Source organism: Leucoraja erinacea, chromosome 1 (genome assembly GCF_028641065.1).
Source record: "Leucoraja erinacea ecotype New England chromosome 1, Leri_hhj_1, whole genome shotgun sequence".
NCBI classification, from domain to species: domain Eukaryota; kingdom Metazoa; phylum Chordata; class Chondrichthyes; order Rajiformes; family Rajidae; genus Leucoraja; species Leucoraja erinaceus.
The window spans coordinates 125,129,564-125,152,760 of NC_073377.1; the positions used below are offsets into that span (position 1 = coordinate 125,129,564).

The 23,197-nt window shown below is 44.0% G+C and overlaps 1 protein-coding gene across 2 annotated transcripts in view; it reads right to left on the reverse strand.

The window, feature by feature from the left end:
* The window catches only part of LOC129701676 (serine/threonine-protein phosphatase 2A 55 kDa regulatory subunit B gamma isoform), a 280,842-nt gene extending 268,961 nt beyond the window's left edge, over positions 1-11,881 (reverse strand). Inside the window, exons 1-2 of one of the 2 annotated variants that reach the window (XM_055643057.1) lie at positions 10,881-11,881; positions 10,693-10,743 (exon numbers count right to left, since the gene is read on the reverse strand). In XM_055643057.1, the coding sequence (XP_055499032.1) occupies positions 10,693-10,743; positions 10,881-10,887 (58 nt within the window). In that variant the 5' untranslated portion in view covers positions 10,888-11,881. Of the gene's footprint in view, positions 1-10,665; positions 10,744-10,880 lie in introns of both variants that reach the window. The other variant, XM_055643031.1, reaches the window with a different exon arrangement.
* Positions 11,882-23,197: the final 11,316 nt, after the last annotated feature.

Below are 23,197 nucleotides of genomic sequence, written 5' to 3' on the forward strand. Positions count from 1 at the left end.
GATGAGCAGAGAAACAAAATCCCATTTAAATATGACACATACAGAACCTTTCTGGAAGACTATAAATAGACAAACAAAAATTTACTGCAGTTCCATTCCTGCTGTAGAAACATACCCATTACACACCAGTTGCAACACTGGCGTTGCAATCATACTGGAGCCGTCAACAATTAATCCAAATCCATTACATTCATTACAGACATTGACGATGGAGAAAAACAATAGTATTTTCAAAATCAATGTAATGTTGCTGATAATAGACGAGGGAGTGTTTCCATATCAGTTATCATATTCAAAATGAAGGTGTCCAACCATAAAAATTACATTAGTGAGTGTAGAAAAATCAACTATCAAATAACATCTGACCACGATTATAAACCACATTTAAAATGGATATTTATTATTAGATCATAATTAAAAAAACATGTTTTTACAACAAACCCCCACAAAATAACAATATTCCTTGCGAACCAGTGACAAATCTCATGCAAGTACAATAACTAGCCTTTCATCACAGTACACAAGTACTAACAGTATTAGCACAAGTCAACTCTCACCACAATCCAGGGAGGTGTATTTGTACCGTTTCTCTGGTTTTCCATGTTCATTAAAAAAAAAAAAAAAAAATAGATGCTTCAAGCATTACATCCATGCAACCCACTCCAAATTTGGACAAAAAGAACTTCTTTATATTAGCGATTCTTCACTATTTTCTCTAATTTTGGTGGAAGGCCAAAAGGTATCAAGGATTTCAAATAGTTTTTATGTCATTAACATGTGATGATAGATACAAAAAGCTGGAGTAACTCAGCAGGACATACAGAGAAGGAATGGGTGACGTTTCGGGTCGAGACCCTTCGTCAGACTGAATGGGCAATGTTTCGGGTCGAGACCCTTCTTCAGATATGTTATGGGGATACTAAAGTCAGTTTGCTTTCTGTGCGATTTATCTCCTTCAGTGGTACATGGACAAGTGTTTCAGATGTTTGGATAGGAGGCAACCGACTCAGATTATCAAGAGGATCTCCATGACACGTTTCAATTTTATTACCAGGAAGTGATCATTACATATCGCAAGATTTTCTAAAAACCCATCTAGTTTTTTACAATTTTTAATTTTTAATTATTGGTCTTTAAGTATTTATTGCTCTCAGGTATTGCTCACAGTGTATTCTATGTATTTTCTGTCTGCGTTCGTTTTGAATCTGTGGGTTTGTTGGTTGGGGGCTTCTGGACATCCGAATTTCCCTGAGGGGATCAATAAAGTATTTATTAATTATTATTAGTTTTGTTTGAAATAATTGAGAGTATAATAGTCCCTTCCTTAAGAACACAAATAGAAGCCTCCTTGATTATTTAGCAAGATCGTGGTTGATCTTTTACGTCAGTATTCCTTTCCCCCATATCCCGCATCTTGCAAAAATCTAACCATCCACATGGTGAATGTACTCAAGATCTAAACCTCCATAGCCCTCTTCCATACTAAAAGGGCCAAATGGCCCAATTCTGCTCCTATGACTTATGAACACATATTTCATAAATACACTACCAACCTCAGGATGAAGAACTTCAATCTCACCTCTATCCTGACTGGGCAGATCTTAACTTGACATGGTCACCCTTGGTTCAATACACCTCAACCAGTTTTGTATCTACCCTGTCAAGCTGCTCTCCAATGACCAACACATTATCACACCCAGAAACCTCTTATAGAAGCTCTCAGTCACAGAATCCACCCAATCAACAACTACTTTCAACAAACTTTCCTTGATCTCTCTCTTCACCCTCATCATTTACTCACCATTTTTAACCCCACTCATGGGACAGCACCAGTCTCCTATTTCTAGGAATGTTAGTCTACAAATTGATAAATCACCATTTGAAATGAAACTAACACCCAACACCTGGTATTTCTTTAATTGGCACAGCAGTGATTTAATAAATTACACAACTAGGATAAAAGTTTTCAATATTTATGTATACCTTCCAAACAATGTTGCTTTTAGTTACATTGTTCTCCCACTTCAGGAACTTTTTTTTTTTTTTTTTTTCTTCCTTTTTTCTTCCAGATAATAGTTTTGTTATTCTTAACAATACCAGGCAACGGCGACTTCTCCCGCTCGAATTGCGGGGTTGAAAGTGACCTGGAGCGGGGCTTTACATCGCCCGGCGTGGCTTTAATTTGCCGCGGACTTGCTAGCGCCCGCCGGGGGCTTTGACATTGACTTCGGGAGAGGAATGGAGAGCAGGGGAGAGACAAGACTCCATCACAGTGAGGAGGAGATTCACTGTGATGGATGTTTGTGTAAATTGTGTTGGTGTGTATCTTGGTTCTTTTCTTGTGTGACTGCAGAAACCAAATTTCGTTTAAACCTCATGTTCAATAAATAAAAACACTTGAAGATGAATATTTCAAACTTGCAGGCAAGATCACGCTCTTAAAAAAAACCCAGTGCAGACTTCAACTCTTTCAAAGCCTCCACCATGGATGCCCCCTCATCGATTCCTTCTCCAATACCTCACACTAGAGTTGTTCTTCACTAGAAAATATAGGCCTTGGTGTTGATGATATCTTATGGATGGTTGCAGTGAAATTATTGTCTTAAAAGATGCTTGGTTCATGCAATGCAGCCATCTCTCCAAATCTTTTAAACAGCAATATACCAAACTGGTCTCTGCCTCAGGAAGGATATATTTAAGGTACACAAAAATGCTGGCGAAACCCAGGGGGTGCAGCAGCATCTATGGAGCGAAGGAAATTTCCTTCGTCCCCATTTCCTTTGCTCCATACATTCCTTTGCTGCACCCTCTGAGTTTCTCCAGCATTTTTGTCTACCTTCGATTTTCTAGCATCTGCAGTTCCTTCTTAAACACAAGGATATATTTAAGATTGAGGGAATGCAAGGAAGGTTCATTTGATTTATACCCGAGATAGTGACATGGCAGAGGGAGTTGTTAATGTACTGCAAGGAAAGATTCATCAAACTGGACCTAAACACTCCAAAATGATTATTTCAGTGAAACTTGCAATATTCTTCATGCTAGTCAGGATAAAAACAAGAATGACGTCTCCCATGCCTCGAGACCCCCAAAACCAAGGGCTACAGTCATGCGCGCGAGCCATTGAAAGAACATTTTCTTCTGATGGGAGCACTGAATCTTTAATTCGCTTCCCAAAAGGGCTTCAGAGGATCAGTCACTGTGTGTATTCAATGTTTAAAGATCAGTGTCATCAAGGAATGATGGGGTTAGTGCAGTAAAGTGTACTCAGATAATCAGCTTACATTTCATTTAATGGTAGAGCAGATATAAAGGGGCCAAATGATCAATTTCCAATTGCTCCATCATTATACCCATCTAGCTTAGACCCACAGAATGAAGATATTGCCCCAATTGCTGAATCAATCAACTTGGTAAAGAGTTTTGCCAAAACTGTTCATTGCAGCTCAAATGGCTATCAAGCAAAGATAACGTTATTGCTTTTCATAACTACCATCTCGGAAGATCCTCACCACAACCTCACCTACAACGACTGCCAAAGACAACTAAAAAGGGGGCTCATAAAAAATACAAACAGAAAATGCTGCAAATGCCAAGGAGATCAGGCAGCATCTGTGGATAGAGAAAGAGAACTAATGTTCCTGGCTGATCAACCTGGTTTGGAACTGGGAAAGAGAAAATATTCATATTAATTGCAGAAATGGTAGGACAAATGGAATAAAATTGCTGTAGTGGTGTGCTGTTGGATCTCTGGGTCGCTGAGGCCTTCAAGTCAGTTATAGTCTTTCAACTGCTAAAAACCTTTCAAAACCTAGTCTAGCATTGGACTTGCACATACAATTCCTCCCTTTTATCCCTCCTTGTCCCTTCCAAGTTTATCTAGTCCATTAACCCCATCCCAGCTCTTTCCATCCCATTAAAATCTTGCCTACCTAAATTCTCCCCTGGGCCAATAAGCAAGCTGATATTATTTAGCCATTACTTCCAAAACGAAGGGGCAGTTTTCAAAAATCAGATATTGATCCACATGCATGGAACACTGGGCATCTGCTGCACCCTCCCCCACTTTTCTTCAAGGCCCTTGGAGCATATATAGTTGCCTCCGAATCCATAATCATCTTTCCTGAAAATTCCCTGGGAACCACATCCAGTTTGCACCAACACTGCAAAACTAAAACAGCTGTACCACAAATAATATTCTCCAACACTTAGTGCTTGAGGCAACATTAATCCAGCCTTCTCCGATATTGCCCTTGATGTGGTATTGCACCACAACGTCCTCCAATACTTCCCTCCTTTTGAGCAGCTGAATAGAACTGGCCTCATCAGTTCCACCTACTGGTCGAGATATTATTCCAATGTCTATTTCCACCCTAAGACCTTTTCACTGCAAATGATCAAATTACTTGTTTGTCTTCGATTTTTTGATGAGACACACGCTTTAAATTCCAGAAGAGCCAAAAAGTATCCTTTCTCAAATTACATGGCTTCCCTTCTATTGATGGAGCACTCGCTTGTATATCCTCCATTACTCAGACAATGCTCGCACCCCACCTCCTTTCAAACAGCTTCTCCAGTCTCGTAGTATCACTATACTATCCTCCGCATCCAGTACATCCCCTTCAATTACCGCCCGTTGAACCAGTCCCCACAACTAGCCACATCTTCTCCTCCGCTCCTCCTCCCCGACTCCTTGCAACAGGAGGTACAACACTTATCCTTACACCTCCACACTCATCCAGTGTTCCAAATAGCCCTTGGATGCCGAATCAAACACATCATTCACATGCCCCTCACAGCAGTACTTTTACTCCTAACCATCTCATTGGGCTCTTCAATTAATGCAGATTCATTTTTTATTTAAACTACATCAGATTGCAAAAAAACTACAATCAACCTGCGCATCATTTTGCGTTCAACATTTTGCTTATGTTATTTATTGTTTACTCAATGAGCTTCATGTAAACCAGGAATTTCATTACATGCCCGGTGTACATGATGACAAACTATATCGGATCAGGCAAAGCAAAGATTTACGTGCATCTCCTCCAACCTCATCTACCACATTTCAATGAGATGAACAGGTACGGGTTCCTTTACATCACTGAGATCAAACACAAACTAGATGACCAACTGGCAGATCATCTACATTTTGTCTGCAATCCTGAGCCATCTGTTGCTAACAATAGTCAACTCCCCTGCCCATTCCTACATTGAACTGTCAGCCTTGGCATTCTCCACTGCCATGGCAAACTACAAGTAATTAAGTAAGTAAACTTATTGGCCAAGTATTCACATACAAGGAATTTGCCTTGGCACTCCGGCCACAAGTAACAACATGACTTAGTGACAGTTACGAATGACTCAGAAAACACTAAACATTAATAATAATAAAACATTAATGATAAAACACCATTGATCAAGCATGTGAACCAACAAAATACCAGATCAAAGGGAGGCTACAGATTTTTGGCTGTTACGTAGAGCAACTACTCGTGGATAAAAACTGTTTTTATGTCTGGCTGTGGCAGCTTTGACAATCCGGAGTCGCCTTCCAGCGGGAAGCGATTCAAAGAGCTTGTGGCCAGGGTGAGAGGGTTCAGAGATGATCTTGCCCGCTCACTTCCTGGCCCTTGCAGTGTACAGTTCATCAATGGAGGGAAGGTTGCAGCCAATAACCTTCTCTGCTGATCGGACAATTCGCTGCAGCCTCCAGGTGTCGTGCTTGGTGGCCGAGCCAAACCAGACCATGATGAAGAAGGTGAGAACAGACTCTACGATGGCCATGTGGAATAGGATCATAGAAAATAGGTACAGGAGTAGGCCATTTGGCCCTTTGAGCCTGCACCGCCATTCAATATGATCATGGCTGATCATCCAACTCAGTATCCTGTACCTGCCTTCTCTTCATACCCCCTGATCCCTTTAGCCACAAGGGCCACATCCAACTCCCTCTTAAATATAGCCAATGAACTGGCCTCAACTACCTTCTGTGGCAGAGAATTCCCTGTGGCAGATTGTGCTTCCTCAGCTGCCGTAGAAAGTACATCCTCTGTTGTGCCTTTTTGACTGTGAATTTGATGGTAGCTCCCCACTCAAGGTCTTTGGAGATGATGGTTCCCAAGAACTTAAAAGACTCCACAGATGTGACTGTGGTGTTGTTGATGGTGAGTGTCTCTATAAGAACAACACCTTATATTCCACCTGCATAGTCTACAACCCAATGGTATAAACATTGTATTTTGCAAGGTACACAAAAAAGCTGGAGAAACTCAGCGAGTGCAGCAGCATCTATGGAGCGAAGGAAATAGGCAACGTTTCGGGCCGAAACCCTTCTTCAGACTTGTATTTTGCAAAATTGTATTTTGTAACTTCAGGTATCTCTTACCATCTGTTTCTGTATCTCCCTCTTCCATCCTATCTTCCCTCTCTCCACCCTCCTCTTTATGCTAGCCATCTTGCTCCTCCACTCTCAATCCTGATGCAGCTTCTTGACCCAAAATGTCAAAAATCTCTTTAACCCAACATGCTGCTCGACACACCGAGTTCCTCCAACAGTTTGTTTTTTTGCTCCATAATCTAGTATATTGCAATCTCTTTGGTTTTTCTGCTTTTAATTTAATATTTGTTTTGATCTTTCAGATACAGTTTGTTACGTAGGTAAAGTCCAGCTGCTCACAACACATTCTAACTTCCTCCAACCACAAATTTCATTTCATCTTTTCAACTGAGCTCCCGACCCCAAAAGTAAGACTGCTTTACACCCTACCTCAGCTTATACTGCACCTCAAATCCAAGATGCTTTAAAAAAAAACTTTCTGCGTTTAATGGTGCAATGATTTTCTGGCCTCCCATCTTAAAGCCTCTGTAAGTCCAAGCTCATACGTTGCCTATAACCTTACATAAGTAGTCACTGATCAACATAGGTTCCACATCTACCAATGTGATGTCCCTTACAATACTCAACACTCCACTCCTTTAATTGGTCATTTCTGTATCCTTCACCCCTACAACTCCATTTGAACTCAGCGTTACTCTAAAACCGACCTGTTTGCAGCCACACCTTCAGTTGTCTGGAATCTAAACTCTGGGACACTCTCACCATCTCTTAATTTCAGCATCGTCCTAAATATTAACATGTTTGGCATCAAAATATCTGAACATCAAAAAACTGGCTTTCATTCCTCATTTTAAAGTTGTTGCCTTAGAACAGTGGTTCTTAACCTTGGGGTCATTTGGGACTTTGCTGGGGGTCATGAAGGGGACACAAATAACATATCAATTTGTTGAGCCCATGTTTAGGAACCTAACAAAGGTACATACCACATACAGTATTTTGTTCGCATATGCGCGTACTGTTGCCAAAAAGATTAAGAACCACTGCCTTAGAATCTAATGTGATTTGTAGATTCAGTTATCCTTTAACAGATCAAGGCAAGGAAATAATTTTTGAAAATAGTCATATTCCTTCAATTATTACAAATCACTTAAAATATTATTCAATTTATGTGCAGCCTCATATCACAGTTTATAGCAGATATCATATTCACCATAAACTCCGATATAAGGCTGAACAAAGATTGATTAATCTTTTTCAGTGTTTACTAATCATTGAAACATCATGACTTTATTTCCAAATGTTATGCCTTACCTTGATTAAAGAAACGCACTCATCCTTAGCATCACCAAAGATTTACCAACTGAACAATTAAACACACCATTTGTGGATATAACGTTGGGAGGGGAAAATAGTTAAATGTAATAATCTAAACATAGGCATTCACAAAACAAGTCAGACCACAAGTAATGTAATCCATTTAACATAAAACACATTAGTTGTCCAGTTTAGCAAATTCCACAATCAGAGTTATTAATCACCTATGTACTAATTTCCCAATGAAACAATTGAAAAATACATTACAGGCAGAGGCTGAGACACAAAATCTTCAGTTATCTAAACTCAGGCAAACACTTACGATTGCATAACTACTTGTATCATAAAGTGATAATCAATTTAAAAACAGGATTGGCAACACATTACATATTTTTTTAAACACACAAGAGACAGGTTTTAAAGTTTCATGGACTGACGGATTCACAATTTAAGGAAGTTGGATGAATACAAATAGTACATTAGCTAGAGAACTGTTGGGCTTCCCACGCTAAACAACTCTGAATATCTTGGATAGCAACTTTCTTGACGCAGGGAGCTTCAAAACAAAAATCTGTGTTAAAGGGAAATAAATAGATGGTGCAATTCAAGCATGGCCAGAAGCTAACTCCACTGTTGGGAGACCCATGCAAAGCAACAGGGGGAAAAAAAATTAATATAAGAATCACATCTAGTAAAATGACACTTCCAATGAATTGAGTCACAGAAAAGCACGAATCCCATTTTAAGCAGTTTGTCGTGTGTCATCATTCATTTTCAAGTCCTCTTCACCAGGGCAAATGCAGTTTGGTTAACTTACCTACACTGAAAGAATTTGGATGATTAATTTATACTATATTCAATTCAATTCAATTTAATGTCATTGCACAAATAGGAGTATGGGTACAACGAAATGCAGTTTAGCGTCAGTCCGTAGTATAGTGCAATATAGAAATAAAAATAAAAATACAGAATAATCAAACAATAATCGAACAATGTGGACGGAGAGACTGGAGAAGTCTATCGGTGGGACTCCGAGTTCAGCAATGTGATGGTATTATTGTAGAAGCTGTTCCTCATCCTACTGGTACGAGCCCCGAGGCTCCTGTACTGCCTGCCTGATGGGAGGAGGGCAAACAGTCCATGGTTGGGGTGCGAGGGGTCTTTAATGATCTTCCCGGCCCGTCTCAGACACCGTTTTCGGTGGAGGGCATCCATGGCAGGGAGCGGGGCACCAATGATGTACTGCGCGGTTTTCACCACCCGTTGTAGTGCCTTCCTGTCCGCTACGGTGCAACTGCTGTACCATACCGTGAAGCAGGTGGTCAGGATGCTTTCGATGGTACAGCGGTAAAAGTTGGTCAGGATCTGGGGGGACAGGTGAGCTTTCTTTGAGCCTCCTCAGGAAGTAAAGGCGCTGCTGCGCCTTTATGATCAGCTTGGAGGTGTTGAGGGACCAGGACAGATCCTCCGAGTTGTGTACCCCGAGGAATTTGTAGTTGGAGACGCGCTCCACCTTAGTCCCGTTTATATGGATGGGGGTATGTCTTCCCCCTCTGATCTTCCTGAAGTCAACAATAATTTCCTTCGTCTTCTTGGAGTTGAGGACGAGGTTATTGTTGGCACACCAGGTTGTCAGGTGCTGGACCTCATCCCTGTAGGCTGACTCGTCGTTGTCACTGATCAGTCCTACCACCGTGGTGTCATCGGCAAACTTAATGATGGCGTTGGAGCCATCCTTAGGGATGCAGTCATGGGTGAAGAGGGATTAGAGGAGAGGGCTGAGCACACAGCCCTGAGGCATGCCGGTGTTATAGTGGAGGAGGTGAGGTTGTTGACCCTAACAGACTGCGGTCTGTTGGTGAGGAAATCCAGTGTCCAATTGCAGAGGGAGGTGGAGATGCCAAGTCCGCTGAGTTTGGTGATCAAGCTGGCGGGGATGACAGTGTTAAAGGCAGAGCTGAAATGGGTCAGGGCAGAGTGTAGGGCCGCCGATATGGCGCCCTCTGTAGACCTGTTGGTCCGGTAGGCAAACTGATGGGGGTCCAGTGTGGGGGGGGGGGGGGGGGGGGGGGGGGGGGGGGGGGGGAGGCTTGCTTTGAGGTGAGCCCAGATCAGCCGCTCAAAGCACTTAGCAATAACAGGGGTGAGTGCCACTGGGCGGAAATCGTTGAGACTCCCTGTGGCTGATTGTTTGGGCACTGGCACGATGGTTGATGTCTTGAGGCAAGTGGGGACAACACCCTGGGCCAGTGACAGATTGAAAATGTCAGTGAGGACTGGGGATAGTTGTCCAGCACATGCCCTGAGCACCCGCCCGGGGATGCCATCGGGGCCGGCAGCTTTGTGCTCATTCAGATAAATATTTTATTGAAGGCATTTATCAAACTTCTTGGTAGCCACAAATCCTAAAATAAAATGTTTTGAGGAAACCAGATGGTAATACTCGATCGCCAGGAGTAAGATTTCTACTAAACTGTACACAAGAAAATGAATTTCACTGTACCTGGGTACATGTGAAATTCCCCCCAATGTACAATTCCTCTTTTTCAAATTTCCAAACCCTTCTTTCCATAAACATTATCTACGACAATCAATGTTCACTTTCGCTGAGACACAAAATACTGGAGTAACTCAGCGTGACAGGCAGCATCTCTGGAGGGAAGGAAGGGGTGACGTTTCGTGTCGAGACCCTCATTATCGCTGGGCGTCTTGATACAACATTTCCCGGGGGAGGGGAGGGGGCATTTAAAAAACCCCAGAGAGACAACTCCATTCCTAACACAACAGATTCATACTCGAGCACTCACACTCCATTTTACAAGTCAATCCATTTAAATACCCACACGTATATTTCTCACCCACACATTAGAACATAAAGTGCAAGACACAAACGTGAGGAAAGCACGAAGAACCTGGTATTCAACAGGGGTGGGTACGTGTGTGTGTGTTTACAGTGCATACACACACCACCACATTCACCACTCGGAGAGGATGACAGATTCACCTCCTACCTTCAGATATATCAAGGTCTGAGGTACCTTTCACTTGGGTGAAGCACCACTGGACATCGTTCCCACAGCCTCCGACTCCTTAAGAAAAAGAGAGAATTCATCAACAAACGGTGCATCAATACAAGGTGCAGCCGGCGTGACTGACGGTGGAGGCAAACTGCCCTCGTAACACTATGATATATGCTTCCCCGTGTTGTGTGTTTGCTGCCGCTTACTTCTCATGGCTGCGAGTTGGCGCCGCCGTTACAACCCGGAGACTAGAGCCAAGACTCGGTCACACCCCAGAGCGACGCTCCTTAATCATCTGTTGGTTCGGCTGGTCGACTCGGGGTTTGGCCATGAATGGAGCTGCCCTGAATGACAACGGTCCGGGCCAATCGCGCCAGCAGCGGCCGGCCCACTCCCCGCTGAGGAGCTTTCCCTTATCCAATGACAAAACGCCGGGCAGATTATCCGGCAGATTATCCTTCGCTTGAGTCGCGGTGCAGGTTTTTGCAGATTTACCAGATTTAAAGTGGGGTTTCGATTAATACAAACGGCAGCGGCGTTTCATCGTGTCAGACCGAGCTGGTCTTTACAATGGACATTTAGGTCGGCGAAGGTTCACTCCAGTCTCCCAAGTACTTCGCTAGATTGAGTAAAGTTGCAGAGCACCTGTTGCAATATGTGGGGTGGGGTCAAGCAATTCCTGTGTCTTTTGGTCTGAGGCAGGTATTATGATATTCACTTGCTCCCAGCCCTGTTCTGAAGGATCAGAGTGTCTGAGACCCAAGACAGGATATAGATAATAGATCTCAGACCCAGTACAGGTGAGGCAGCTGGTTTGGGATGTGGAGGCGATTCTGTACACCAACAAAATAGTTAATCACAACTGATTATTTAATACAATTCTCACCTACGAAAGTAGGATGCTATGTTAGCATGCTAATGACTGGAGAAACTGAAGAGATTACAGCAACCGGAGAAATAATTGTAGAAACAAAGAACTGTAGATGCTGATTTATACCAAAAAGTGTCAAGTCAAGTAAAGTCAAGTATTCGTCACATACACATACGAGATGTGCAGTGAAATGAAAAGTGGCAATGCTTGCGGATTGTGCAAAAAACTACAAAACAGAATGGAACAGAATCACATATTCACATATTTGTGGGAGGAAAAAAAGAAAAAACAGCAATTTTAAAAAGACATCACACAACAGTAAATTGGTACAGTAAAGTTCGTCCCTGGTGAGATAGGAGTTTACAGTCCTAATGGCCTCACGGAAGAAACTTCTTCTCCTCCTCTCCATTTTCACACCATGGCAACGGAGGCGTTTGCCTGACCATAGCAGCTGGAATAGTCCGTTGCTGGGGTAGAAGGGGTCTCCCATGATCTTGTTGACTCTGGAGTTGCACCTTTTGATGTATAGTTCCTGCAGGGGGACGAGTGTAGTTCCCATAGTGCATCCGGCCGAACGCACTACTCTCTGCAGAGCCTTCTTGTCCTGGGCAGAGCAGTTCCCAAACCAAATTGTGATATTTCCGGACAAGATGCTTTCCACAGCCACTGAGTAGAAGCACTGGAGGATCCTCAGAGACACTCTGAATTTCCTCAATTGCCCGAGGTGGTAAAGGCGCTGCCTTGCCTTGCTCAAGAGTGCTGCAGCATGTGATGTCCATGTCAGATCCTCTGAGATGTGGACTCCCAGGTATTTAAAGTAGCTCACCCTATCCACAGTATCACCATTTATCTTCAATGGTGTGTACGTCCTCGGATGATGTGCCCTCTTAAAGTCCATGATCAGCTCCTTAGTTTTTTTGACATTCAAGAGGAGACTGTTGTCCTGACACCCGAGTGCCAGATCTTAGATTTATTTCTAACTAATTAAGTTCCAACTCCCTAGCACTAACAAAGTATGACAGGGAAACTCTCTTAAATCTAAACGAGCGTAAACTGAGACATTTTAAACGCTGTACTCACCGATCTAGCGTGGCCAGCAGAGATCAACAGAGAGCGCCGCGGCAACTACAATGGGAGCGCGGCTCCAAGGAAAACCCGGAGAAAACATCGGGGTAAGTGGAGGCGGGAGGATTCGGAATAGGCTGAGAGCCCAAGTCTTTCGTCCTCCTCTGCCCAGCGTTCTGCTGGAGTAAATTAGCGGGTCATGCAGCATCTTTTGGAGAAACAGGGTTTGAGCTATCGGGAGAGGATGAGTAGGCTGGAGTGCAGGAGGATGAGGAGCAATCTTATAGAGGTGTATAAAATCATGAGAGGAATAGATCGGGTAGATGAATCGAGGACTAGAGGACAGGTTTAAGGTGAAGAGGAAACAATTTAATAGGAATCTGAGGTGTAACCTTTTCACACAAAGGGTGGTTGGTGTATGGAACAAGCTGCCAGTGGAGGTAGTTGACGCTGGGACTATCCCAATGGTTCGGTGTGGGGGGACCGCCGTGAAAAACAATAGAGGACACAGTGTGGGAGGACAAATGGGGACCTGGTGTGGGGGAGGGGAGGGGGGCACTAGTGTCTGTTTGTTTAAGAAGGAACTGCAGATGCTGAAAAATCGAAGGTAGACAAAAATGCTGCAGAAACTCAGTGGGTGAGGCAGCATTTATGGAGCAAAGGAAATAGGCGACATTTCGGGTCGAGAACCATCTTCAGACTGATCAGCCTGCGTTTGTTTGTTTGTTCATTTGTTCCGGTGAAGGCAATGTGGTCATGGCAGCCAGACAACATTCACTTGTCTTTTTTTCTTACTTTTAATTTAATTTTAATTTCAAGTTTTCGTGTACCTTGTTGGGTGTTGTGACTGTTGACAGACCAATTTCCCTCTGGGGATGAATAAAGATTTATTGTATCGTATCATTTAAGAAACAGTTGGACAGGTACATGGAATAGGACAGGTTTGGAGGGATATGGACTAAATGCAGGCAGGTGGAACGAGTATAGACAATAGGTGCAGGAGCAGGCCTTTCGAGCCAGCACCATCATTCAATGTGATCATGGCTGATCATCCACAATCAGTACCCCATTCCTGCCTTCTCCCCATATCTCCTGACTCCGCTATTTTTAAGAGCCCTATCTAGCTCTCTCTTGAAAGCATCCAGAGAACCTGCCTCCCCCGCCCTCTGAGGCAGATAATTCCACACACTCACCATTCTCTGTGAAAAAAAGTGTTTCCTCGTCTCCATTCTTAAATGGCTTACTCCTTATTCTTAAACTGTGGCCCCTGGTTCTAGACTCCCACAACATTGGGAACATGTTTCCTGCCTCTAATGTGTCCAAACCCTTAACAATCTTTTATGTTTCAAATAGACATTGAGTGTAGTTGGGACATGTTGGCCAGTGCGGGCAAGTTGGGCCACAAGGCCTGTTTCCACACTGTTACTCTTTGACTCTATGACTCTAAGTCTACTCCGCCATTCAATCATGGCTGATCTATCTTTCCCTCTCAACTCTATAGCTCCTGACACCTTTACTAATCACTTGCTATCTTACTTTCCTTACATTCGCACTGACCTCTGTAGTCATGAAGACCCTTGAAAGACTTGTGCTGGCCCAGCTGAAAAATATCACAAACCCCCTGCTGGACCCCGTGTAGTTTGCATACCGGGCCAATAAATCAGTGGATGATGCAGTCTACCTAGGCCTGCACTTCATCCTCCAGCACCTGGACTGCCAGAGGACCAATGCAAGGATTTTGTTTGTGGATTTTGGCTCTGCATTCAACACCATTGTGCCAGAGCTACTACACTCCAAACTCTCCCAGATGACTGTGCCTGAACCCATTTGTCAGTGGATCATCAACTTCCTGACAGATAGGATGCAGCATGTGAGGCTGGGAAAGCTCATCTTGGTCCCGCAGACCCTCAGCATAAGGCTGCGTACTCTCACCTCTCCTTTACTCTCTCTATATCAACGACTGCACCTCCACTGACTCCTCAGTCAAGCTTCTCAAGTTTACGGACACCACAACCCTGATTGGACTGATCCAGGAGGGGGGAGGGGGGAGGGGGGAGGGGGGGGATCAGCCTACAGCCAGAAAGTGACACAGCTGGCGTCCTGGTCCCATCGCAACAATCTGGAGTTCAATGCTCTTAAGAAAGTGGAATTGATTGTAGACTTTCGGAGAGCTCCCCTTCCCTCCCCCACCCACCATCAACAACACCACAGTCACATCTGTGGAGTCATTTAAGTTCCTTGGAACCATCATCTCCAGGGACCTTCAATGGGAGGCCACCATCGACTCCACCACCAAAAAGGCCCAACGAGGATGGTTCCTGCGGCATCTGAGGAAACACAATCTGCCACAGGCAATGATGATCCTGTTTTATACTGCCATCATAGTCTGTCCTCACCTTCCCCATCGGTGTGGTTTGGCTCAGCCACCAAGCATGACATCCGGAGGCTGCAGCACATCGTTCGATCAGCTGAGAAGGTTGTTGGCTGCAATCTTCCCCTCATCAATGAACTGTACACTGCAAGGGCCAGGAAGCGAGATAATCTCTGACCCCTCTCAGCCTGGCCACAAACTCTTTGAAACACTTCCCTCTGGAAGGCGACTCCGGACTGTCAAAGCCGCCACAGTCAGACATAAAAACAGTTTTTTTTCACAAGCAGTAACTCTACTCAACAGCCAAAAGTCTGTAGCCTCCTTGTGCTCTGGTATTTTATTTCAATCTTCACAAATTTAAATTATAATGTTTTATTTTTAATTGGCTACTGTGGTATATTGTGTTGTTACCTGTGAGCAAAGCACTAAGGCAAATTCTTTGTATGTATACATACTTGGCTAATCAAATTCATTCAATTCAATTCAATTCCTTACTATCTGGTCAATCCTGCTTTTTTGTTCCCATTCAAGTCTTTTAACATACTCAACAGCAGGTGCTGCAGATCTGAAATAAAGGAGAAAGTGATGGAAATACTGAACATCCTATGCTGAATCTGTGGAGAGAGGAACAGTATAGTTTCTCTTGGCATAGATATCGAATGACCATGTGAATTGATTTTTAATCTTTTATCCATCCATGGAGAGGGCACTTCTTAAAACTATTGGTTCAAAAGCATTTTGGGGAGTATGGAGGTAAAAGATCCCTATGTTAGGGGTGGTACAGTTGTACAGCTGATAAATCTGCTGCCCTGGGTTCGATTCTGATCTCAATGCTGTCTGAGTGGGGTTTGCACTTTCTCCCTGTGGCCCCTTGGGTTTCCCCCTGGTGCCACAGTTACCCCCCAAATCCCAAGGACGTGCTGGTTTGAAGGTTGATTGACCTCTAAATTTGCCTCCAATGTGTGCAGGGAGTGGATGAGAAAGTGGGATAACATAGAACTCGTATCAATGGGAGCTTGATGGTCTGTATGGACTTAGTGGGCTGAAGGGCCTGTTTCCATGCTGTATCTCCAAAACCAAAACTAAATATAGGTTACTTTTTTTTTCATACAATTCTTCTCCAGATCATGTCACAGTGTCATCGCTCGCCACCTGCCACAATTTGTTTTTGTGTCAGCTGCAGCTCAGTTCTTTAATTCTGAGCCAGCAGGTTCTGGGTTTGCTTATCAGTCAAAAGATTTGAGCAAGAAAAATATAGGCTGGCACTGAGGAAATAGTAAGCTTGGAGAGGTACTGGTTTTCACCCTGTTTATTCTTTTATATAAACATACAATTTATCAATGCAATCTTTTGTTGATCATACCTGACACATGTTTGCAATAAACCCGTATAAAACAAACAATCTGTTTTTATTTACAGCCTTGCTTATGGGACTTTCCCCGATGCAAATTTTCAACTGTGTTTTTATATAACAGCCATGATTGCACTTCATTAGTATTTAATGAACTGTATGGCATTGTGGGGTGTAATGAAAGTGGTATATAAATACATAGTATTTACATGGTACATTTTTAACTTGTGGGCAATATACTTAAATCTCGCTCCTGCTATTGGAGGAACAGTTATAAACCAATGCTTGCATGCTGCTGTTCACCCTATCAAAATATTGCCTTTAAAACATTTTAAATTTCCTTTGAACCAATGGGTTACTTATTTTTTTCTAACCATGAATGTGCTTCATTTGAAAGCTGGGATCAATATACTTATTTCTTAACGTTTTTGTAATTATTACGATTTTTTAATTCGCTGATTTATCCTTCACAATAGAATTTTCTTTTTGTATCTTTTGATATGCGATCATCATTGTCAGGTAGAAAATGCACACCAACTTTCACAAACAATATCAAGGCAAGCATCACGTGCTGTTGGGAGATCAGCAACACAATGAAAGATGCAGTTTGGTCTGCTCAAAACCTGTTGGTGTAAGGAATTGTTCATAAGTGAATATTGCTGTTTTGTTGGCAAATGGACCACCAAGTCCATGGCAACCAGTGATCACCCATAAATCAGTCCTATCCTGCACACCAGGGACTGTTTACAGAGACCCACAAACCTGCATGGATGTGGGAGGAAACCGGAGCATCTGGAGGGAAACATACAAACTGCATAAAGCCAGCACCCACAGTCAGGATTGAACCCGGTTCTCTGGTGCTGTGAGGCAGCAACTCCACTGCTGTGCTGATGTGACACCCATCACAGTTCTGTACATTTCGAGGTGCAGGAATATGTGTTGTGGGATGCACTGAAGCTCAGTACAGCTAGGAGCAAGACATTGTGGGGAAGCAGTGCACTCGGGTAGAGTTAGGGTTAAATTCTGAGACGTTGGGTTCCTTACATCAGCCTCCCAAACACTTCATGGGTTTATTGTTTACAGAGGAAGCATGAGTGGCATTGATGCATTGTAAGAGTATGTATTGATTTGACGGTATAATAAATGTAAAGAAAGCGCTTTGCTTATTGTATCTCCAGTATGTATTTTATTAATAATATATGTATTTGAAATAAAAAAGACTCCCAAGCATGTCATTAAGCTAGAAAGCATGCAGAGAATATTTACAAGGATGTTGTCAGGACTTGAGGGACTGAGCTATAGAGAGATCTTTAGCAGTCTAGGAATGCGGGAGGTTGAGGGATGATTCTATAGAGGTACATAAGATTATGAGAGAAATAGATAAAGTAGGGAAAGATAAGAGGGGCAAAATTTAAACTGAATTTGAGGGGCAACTTTTTCACTCGGAGAGCGGTGGGTTTATGGAATAAGCTGCCAGAGGAGGTAGGAAGTATAACAACATTTAAAAGACATTTGGACAGGAAAGGTTCAGAGGGTTATGGGCCAAACGCAGGCAAATGGGACAAGGCATCTTGGTCAGCGTAGATGTTGGATTGAAAGGTTAGTTTCCATGCTGCATGGCTCCATGAATCTATGTCAGAGGAGCATTGTTGGAGGAGTAAACAGGTGATGGTGCAAGAGAACATTTTGAGTCCAACGAGTGAAGATAAAGACGTGCACTGATAGCATTTATTATATTTATTAGCATTAAAATATATATATATTTGAAATTTTTAAATAAATTAATCGTGTGCATCTATTTAAAGTGCCCCTAAAACTTATTCTGAAAGGACAACATCAGCCCCTGCCTGCAAATAAAAGCAAGAATGCAAGTAGAATTCGATTGTACTTTGCAAAGTCCAGCCAAAAGCAAATCAATGTTAAATAAGCATATATTGGCTGGAATATGATGACAATTTTAAATTAATTTCAAATATTTAAGAACATTATTTAAAAAAAACAGAAAGTATATTGTTAATCATTCACGCCAGGTACTTTAAGCTCTGAAGAATCTTCAAGGTGGCCAAGTTGGGATCTTAAGTTGAAATGCAAAGTTGGACAAGATTAGTACAATACACCATCTTGGAAAATTAAGTTGTAAGTAAGTACCTGTATATACACCAGAGTTAAGGAACAGTTGTAACTTTAATTGATTGCTGATAAACATTTAGTAGGTTCCATGGCATCATGGCAAAGTAAGCAAATTGATTGGAAGATTTTAAACAGTAGAAACAGAAAAATAGGTGCAGGAGTAGCCCATTCAGCCCTTCGAGGCAGCACCGCCATTCAACATGATCATGGCTGATCATCTAAAATCAGTACCACATTAAATTGGCCTCCACTGCCTTCTGTGGCAGAGAATTCCACAGATTCACAACTGTCTGGGTGAAGAGGTTTTTTCTCATCTCAGTCCTAAATGGCCTACCCCTTATTCGTAAACCATGACCCCTGCTCTGGACTCCTCTAACATCGGGAACATTTTTCCTGCATCTAGCCTGTCCAATACTTTAAGAATGTTATATGTTTCTACAAGATTCCCTCTCATCCTTCTAAATTCCAGTGAGTACAAGCCCAGTCAACCCATTCTTTCATCATATGTCAGTCCCGCGATCCTGGGAATTACCCACGCTGCACTCGCTCAATAGCAATAATGTCCTTCCTCAAATTAGGAGACTAAAATTGCACACGCTACTCAAGTGCGGTCTCACGAGGGCCCTGTACAACTGCAGTAGGACCTCCTAAACTCAAATCCTCTCGCAATGAAGGCCAACATGCTACAGGTAGTAGCTTTCTTCACTGTCTGCTGTACCTGCATGCTTACTTTCAGTGGCTGATGTACAAGCACACCCAGGTCTTGTTGCACCTTCCCTTTTCCTAATCTTATTGATATAATACCTTTAACTGTTCACTCTGCTGGAGGCTGGAAGAGGTGTTTGAAATATGATAGGTAACTTTCAGGACATTGTTTTAATACTTCACTAACATACAATCAGCTCTTAGTCCAAAAAATCTAGACGTCTGGAAATAGGTGCTGCCAAATGCCATCTGGTTAGACAGCATAGTGGGGCAGCACCGTGGTGCAGCACTGAGATTTGCAGCAGGAGAGCGCCAGAGACCCAGATTTGATCCTGACTACGGATGCTGTCTGTATGGAGTTTGTACATTCTCCCTGTGACCGTGCGTTTTTTCTTTAGGTGCCAAAGATGGGTAGGTTTGTAGATTGAATGGCTTCTGTAAATTGTTCCTAGTGTGCAGGATGTGAAACATGAATGGCATGGGACTAGAGTATGGGTGATCGTTGGTCGGCCTGGTCTCAGTGGGCCGAAGGGCCTGATTCCACACTGTATCTCTAAAACTAAAAACTAAACCATAGAGGATCAACCAGGGGAAGAGGAGTGCCCTTCACCATGGAAACCTGTCTGACTGTCCCCTTTGTTCTATAGGAGGGGATGAGGGTTATCAGGTTAACAGTGGCATTAGCTGCTGCAGAAAAAGACAAAACAAGAGAGAACATGGACTGTATCCCCCTGAAGATACAAGCAGGCAACTGAACCATGATACCAACAACTAGAGACAGTCCTGAGCTACGATCTACCTCATTAGAGACCCTCAGGCTACCTTTCATCAGACTTTACTGGACTATATCTTGCACTAGGCATTATTCACGTTATTCCCTTTAACATGTATTTGTACACAGTAGATGGCTCAATTGTAATCATGTATTGTCTCTCCGCTAATAGGTTAGGATGCAGCAAAATCCTTTTCACTGTACCTTGGTACGTTTGACAAACTCAACTCAAGACAGTGTGCACATTCTTACTCATCCCTGGAGATTGCTGCTGTGTGAATAAAATAGCAGCTGGAACTGGATGCATCATCCACATACAATAACTTGTCTAATCAGCACTTGAATGCTAAATCTGTATATCTACTGGAACATCTCGTCAAATTTACATATTGTTATATCAACTACTCAGACTGAAATTGTAAGCTAAGACCAGACTTTCAAACAGCACAGCTAATTGACACAGCATCTATATAAAGGCAGGGCTGCCAACTCTCACGCTTTGAGCATGAGAATCATGCATGTGAACAAATACTCACACTGATCACAAATTTCGCTGTCGTAAGAAATTCTGTTATCAACGAAAATGTCAAAACTCAGATAAACTGCATGGGCCGTGGGTGTTGGAGAGCCGGGGCTGAGGGAGGGATGGAAGCAGAACCAGCGGCGGGGACAGATGCGGGGAGCCGGGGCTGGCGAGTGTTAGCCGGGCTGGTGAGTGTTTGTGGGGCCTGCGAGTTGCTTGCTGCAGCTCTGGCCATGCAGTGCAAGTCCTGGGCCGTCGGTAGCATTGCGCCGCTGCCGTGAGAGTCTCTGTGCTGAAGGGACAGAAACTCTCAAAGGGAGGCGGAGAGAGAGAGAGGGGAAGGAGACAGAGGGGTGAGAGGAGACGGGGAGAGAATGGGGAGAGAGGAGATGGAGAGGGGGGGAGAGAAAGGAGAGAGAGAGGGGGGGGGAGACAGAGATAGAGAGGGGGGGGGGTGAGAGAGAGGGGGGAGATTGAGGGAGGAGAGAGAGGGGCTGGAGAGGGAGGGGGAGAGTGATGGGGTGAGGTGGGAGGGAGAGAGGGAGGGAGGAGGAGAGGAAAGAGGAGAGAGAGGGAAGGATGAGGGTAAGGGGGGGTGGAGGTGGAGAGGGTAGGAGAGAATCGGAGAGAGAGGGGGGGAGAGAGGGGTGGTAAAAGAGAGAGGGGGAAGAGGGGAGAGAGGGGAAGAGGGAGAGAGAAAGTGCGGAACAAGAGAAATGGGGGAAGAGAGAGAGAGAGAGAGAGAGGGGAGAGAGAAAGAGGGAGAGGGAAAGAGAGAACGATTGTGGGGGGGGGAAAGGAGATAGTGGGAGAGATGGAGAGAGAAAGAGAGAGAGAGAGAGGGAGAGAGCGTGGGGAGGGAGTGAGAGAGAGAGAGGGAGAGAATGATGGGAGGGGGGAGAGAGAGAAAGAGAGAGGGGGGAGAGAGAGAGAGAGGGAGAGAGAGAGAGAGAGGGAGAGAGAGACGGAGAGAGAGAGGGGGAGTGAGAGGGAGGGAGGGGGAGAGAGAGAGAGCGGGAGAGAGAGCGAGAGAGAGGGGGGTGAGAAAGAGGAGGAGAGAGAGGGGGAGAGAAAGAGAGAGAGAGAGAGGGAGAGAGAGGAGGGAGGAGAGGGAAGAAAGGAGTGAAAGAGAGGGGGAGAGAGGAGAGGGAGACGGAGCGGAAGAGAGAAGGGGGGAGAGAGAGGGGGTAGAGTCAGGTGGGAGGGAGAGAGAGAGTAGGGAGAGAAAGAGAGGGAGAGAGAGAGAGAGAGGGGGGGAGGAGAGGGGGATAAAGAGGAAGGGCTGCCAAGTCCCATGCAGTGAGTGTGAGAATCACGCATTTCGCCAAATTCTCACTCTGATCACAAATTTCTCACGCTCTGTGATCCACGAAAATTTCAAAACTCATATGAACTGCATGGGCCGCGGGTGTTGGAAGCAGAAGCAGCGGCGGGGACAGATGCGGACGGGGAGCGGGGCTGGCGAGTGTTTGCCGGGCTGGCGAGTCGCTCACTGCAGCTCCGGCCATGGAGCAGCCTCAGTGCAAGAGTCCCGGGCCATCAGAGGCGTTGAAGCGTTGCGCCGCTGCCATGAGAGTCTCTGTGCCAAATTCGACCAGATTACCGGCATGGATCAGGCTGCGGCTCAGTGCATCCTGGAGGACAACCAGTGGCTGCTGGAAGTAAGTACCAAGCACTGGGTAGAAACGGTGGAAGATAGTGGACTTCAAATAGGGGTGGTTGGAGAAAGCATCCTGCTTGCCTGCTAGATTTTCACTTACTGTAACTGCAGGAAAAATGTTCCCGATGTTGTGGGAGTTCAGAACCAGGGGTCACAGTTTAAGAATAAAGGGTAGGCCAGTCAGGACTGAGATGAGGACAAACTTTCTTCACACAGAGAGTTGTGAATCTGTGGAATTCTCTGTCACAGATGGCAGTGCAGGCCAATTCACTGGATGTTTTCAACAGAGAGTTACATTTAGTTCTTGGGGCTAACAAAATCAAGGGATATGGGGAAACAACAGGAATGAGGTACTGATTTTAGATGAATAGCCATGATCATATTGAATGGCAGTGCTGGCTCGAAGGGCCGATGGCCTATTCCTGCACCTATTTTCTATGTTTCTATGCTTGAGTTTATGGCAATAAAACTCGATCACTTGATTTTGAAGCATTCATGCATGGTGGAGGTATGATGTAGTCATAGAGTGATACAGTGTGAAAACAGGCCCTTCGGCGTAACCCGCCAACATGTCCCAGCTCTCTATGCTACCTGCTTTTGGTGTATACCTCCAAACTTGTCCTGTCCATGTATCAGTCTAACTGTTTCTTAAATGTTGGGATGGTCCCTGCCTCAAATACCTTCTCTGGCAGCTTGGTCCATACACCCACCACCCTTTGTGTGGAAAAAGTTACCCCTTGAAAGGTTACCTCTTAAAAATACTTCATACAAAAAACATTGAAATCATACTTCTTCAATGCACTAAAACATGATTTTAATACACAAAATTTCAAAAAGTCCCTACCCTGGGAGGGGGGGGGGGGGGACAGACAGAGAAGACTGCCAGATGTGAGTGAGGAACTGAGGCCAGTTGTCCAGATTGTCTGGATCTCAATGCTCAGCGCTTCATGTTTCGGAGTTGGCTAATATTATTGATTTGTAATTAGCCTGATTTGTAATTAGTTGACAAAACCTTAATTTATTAATCTTAAGTGTAATATTAAAATGACATGCTAGGTGTCAGGCTGTCTGTCAC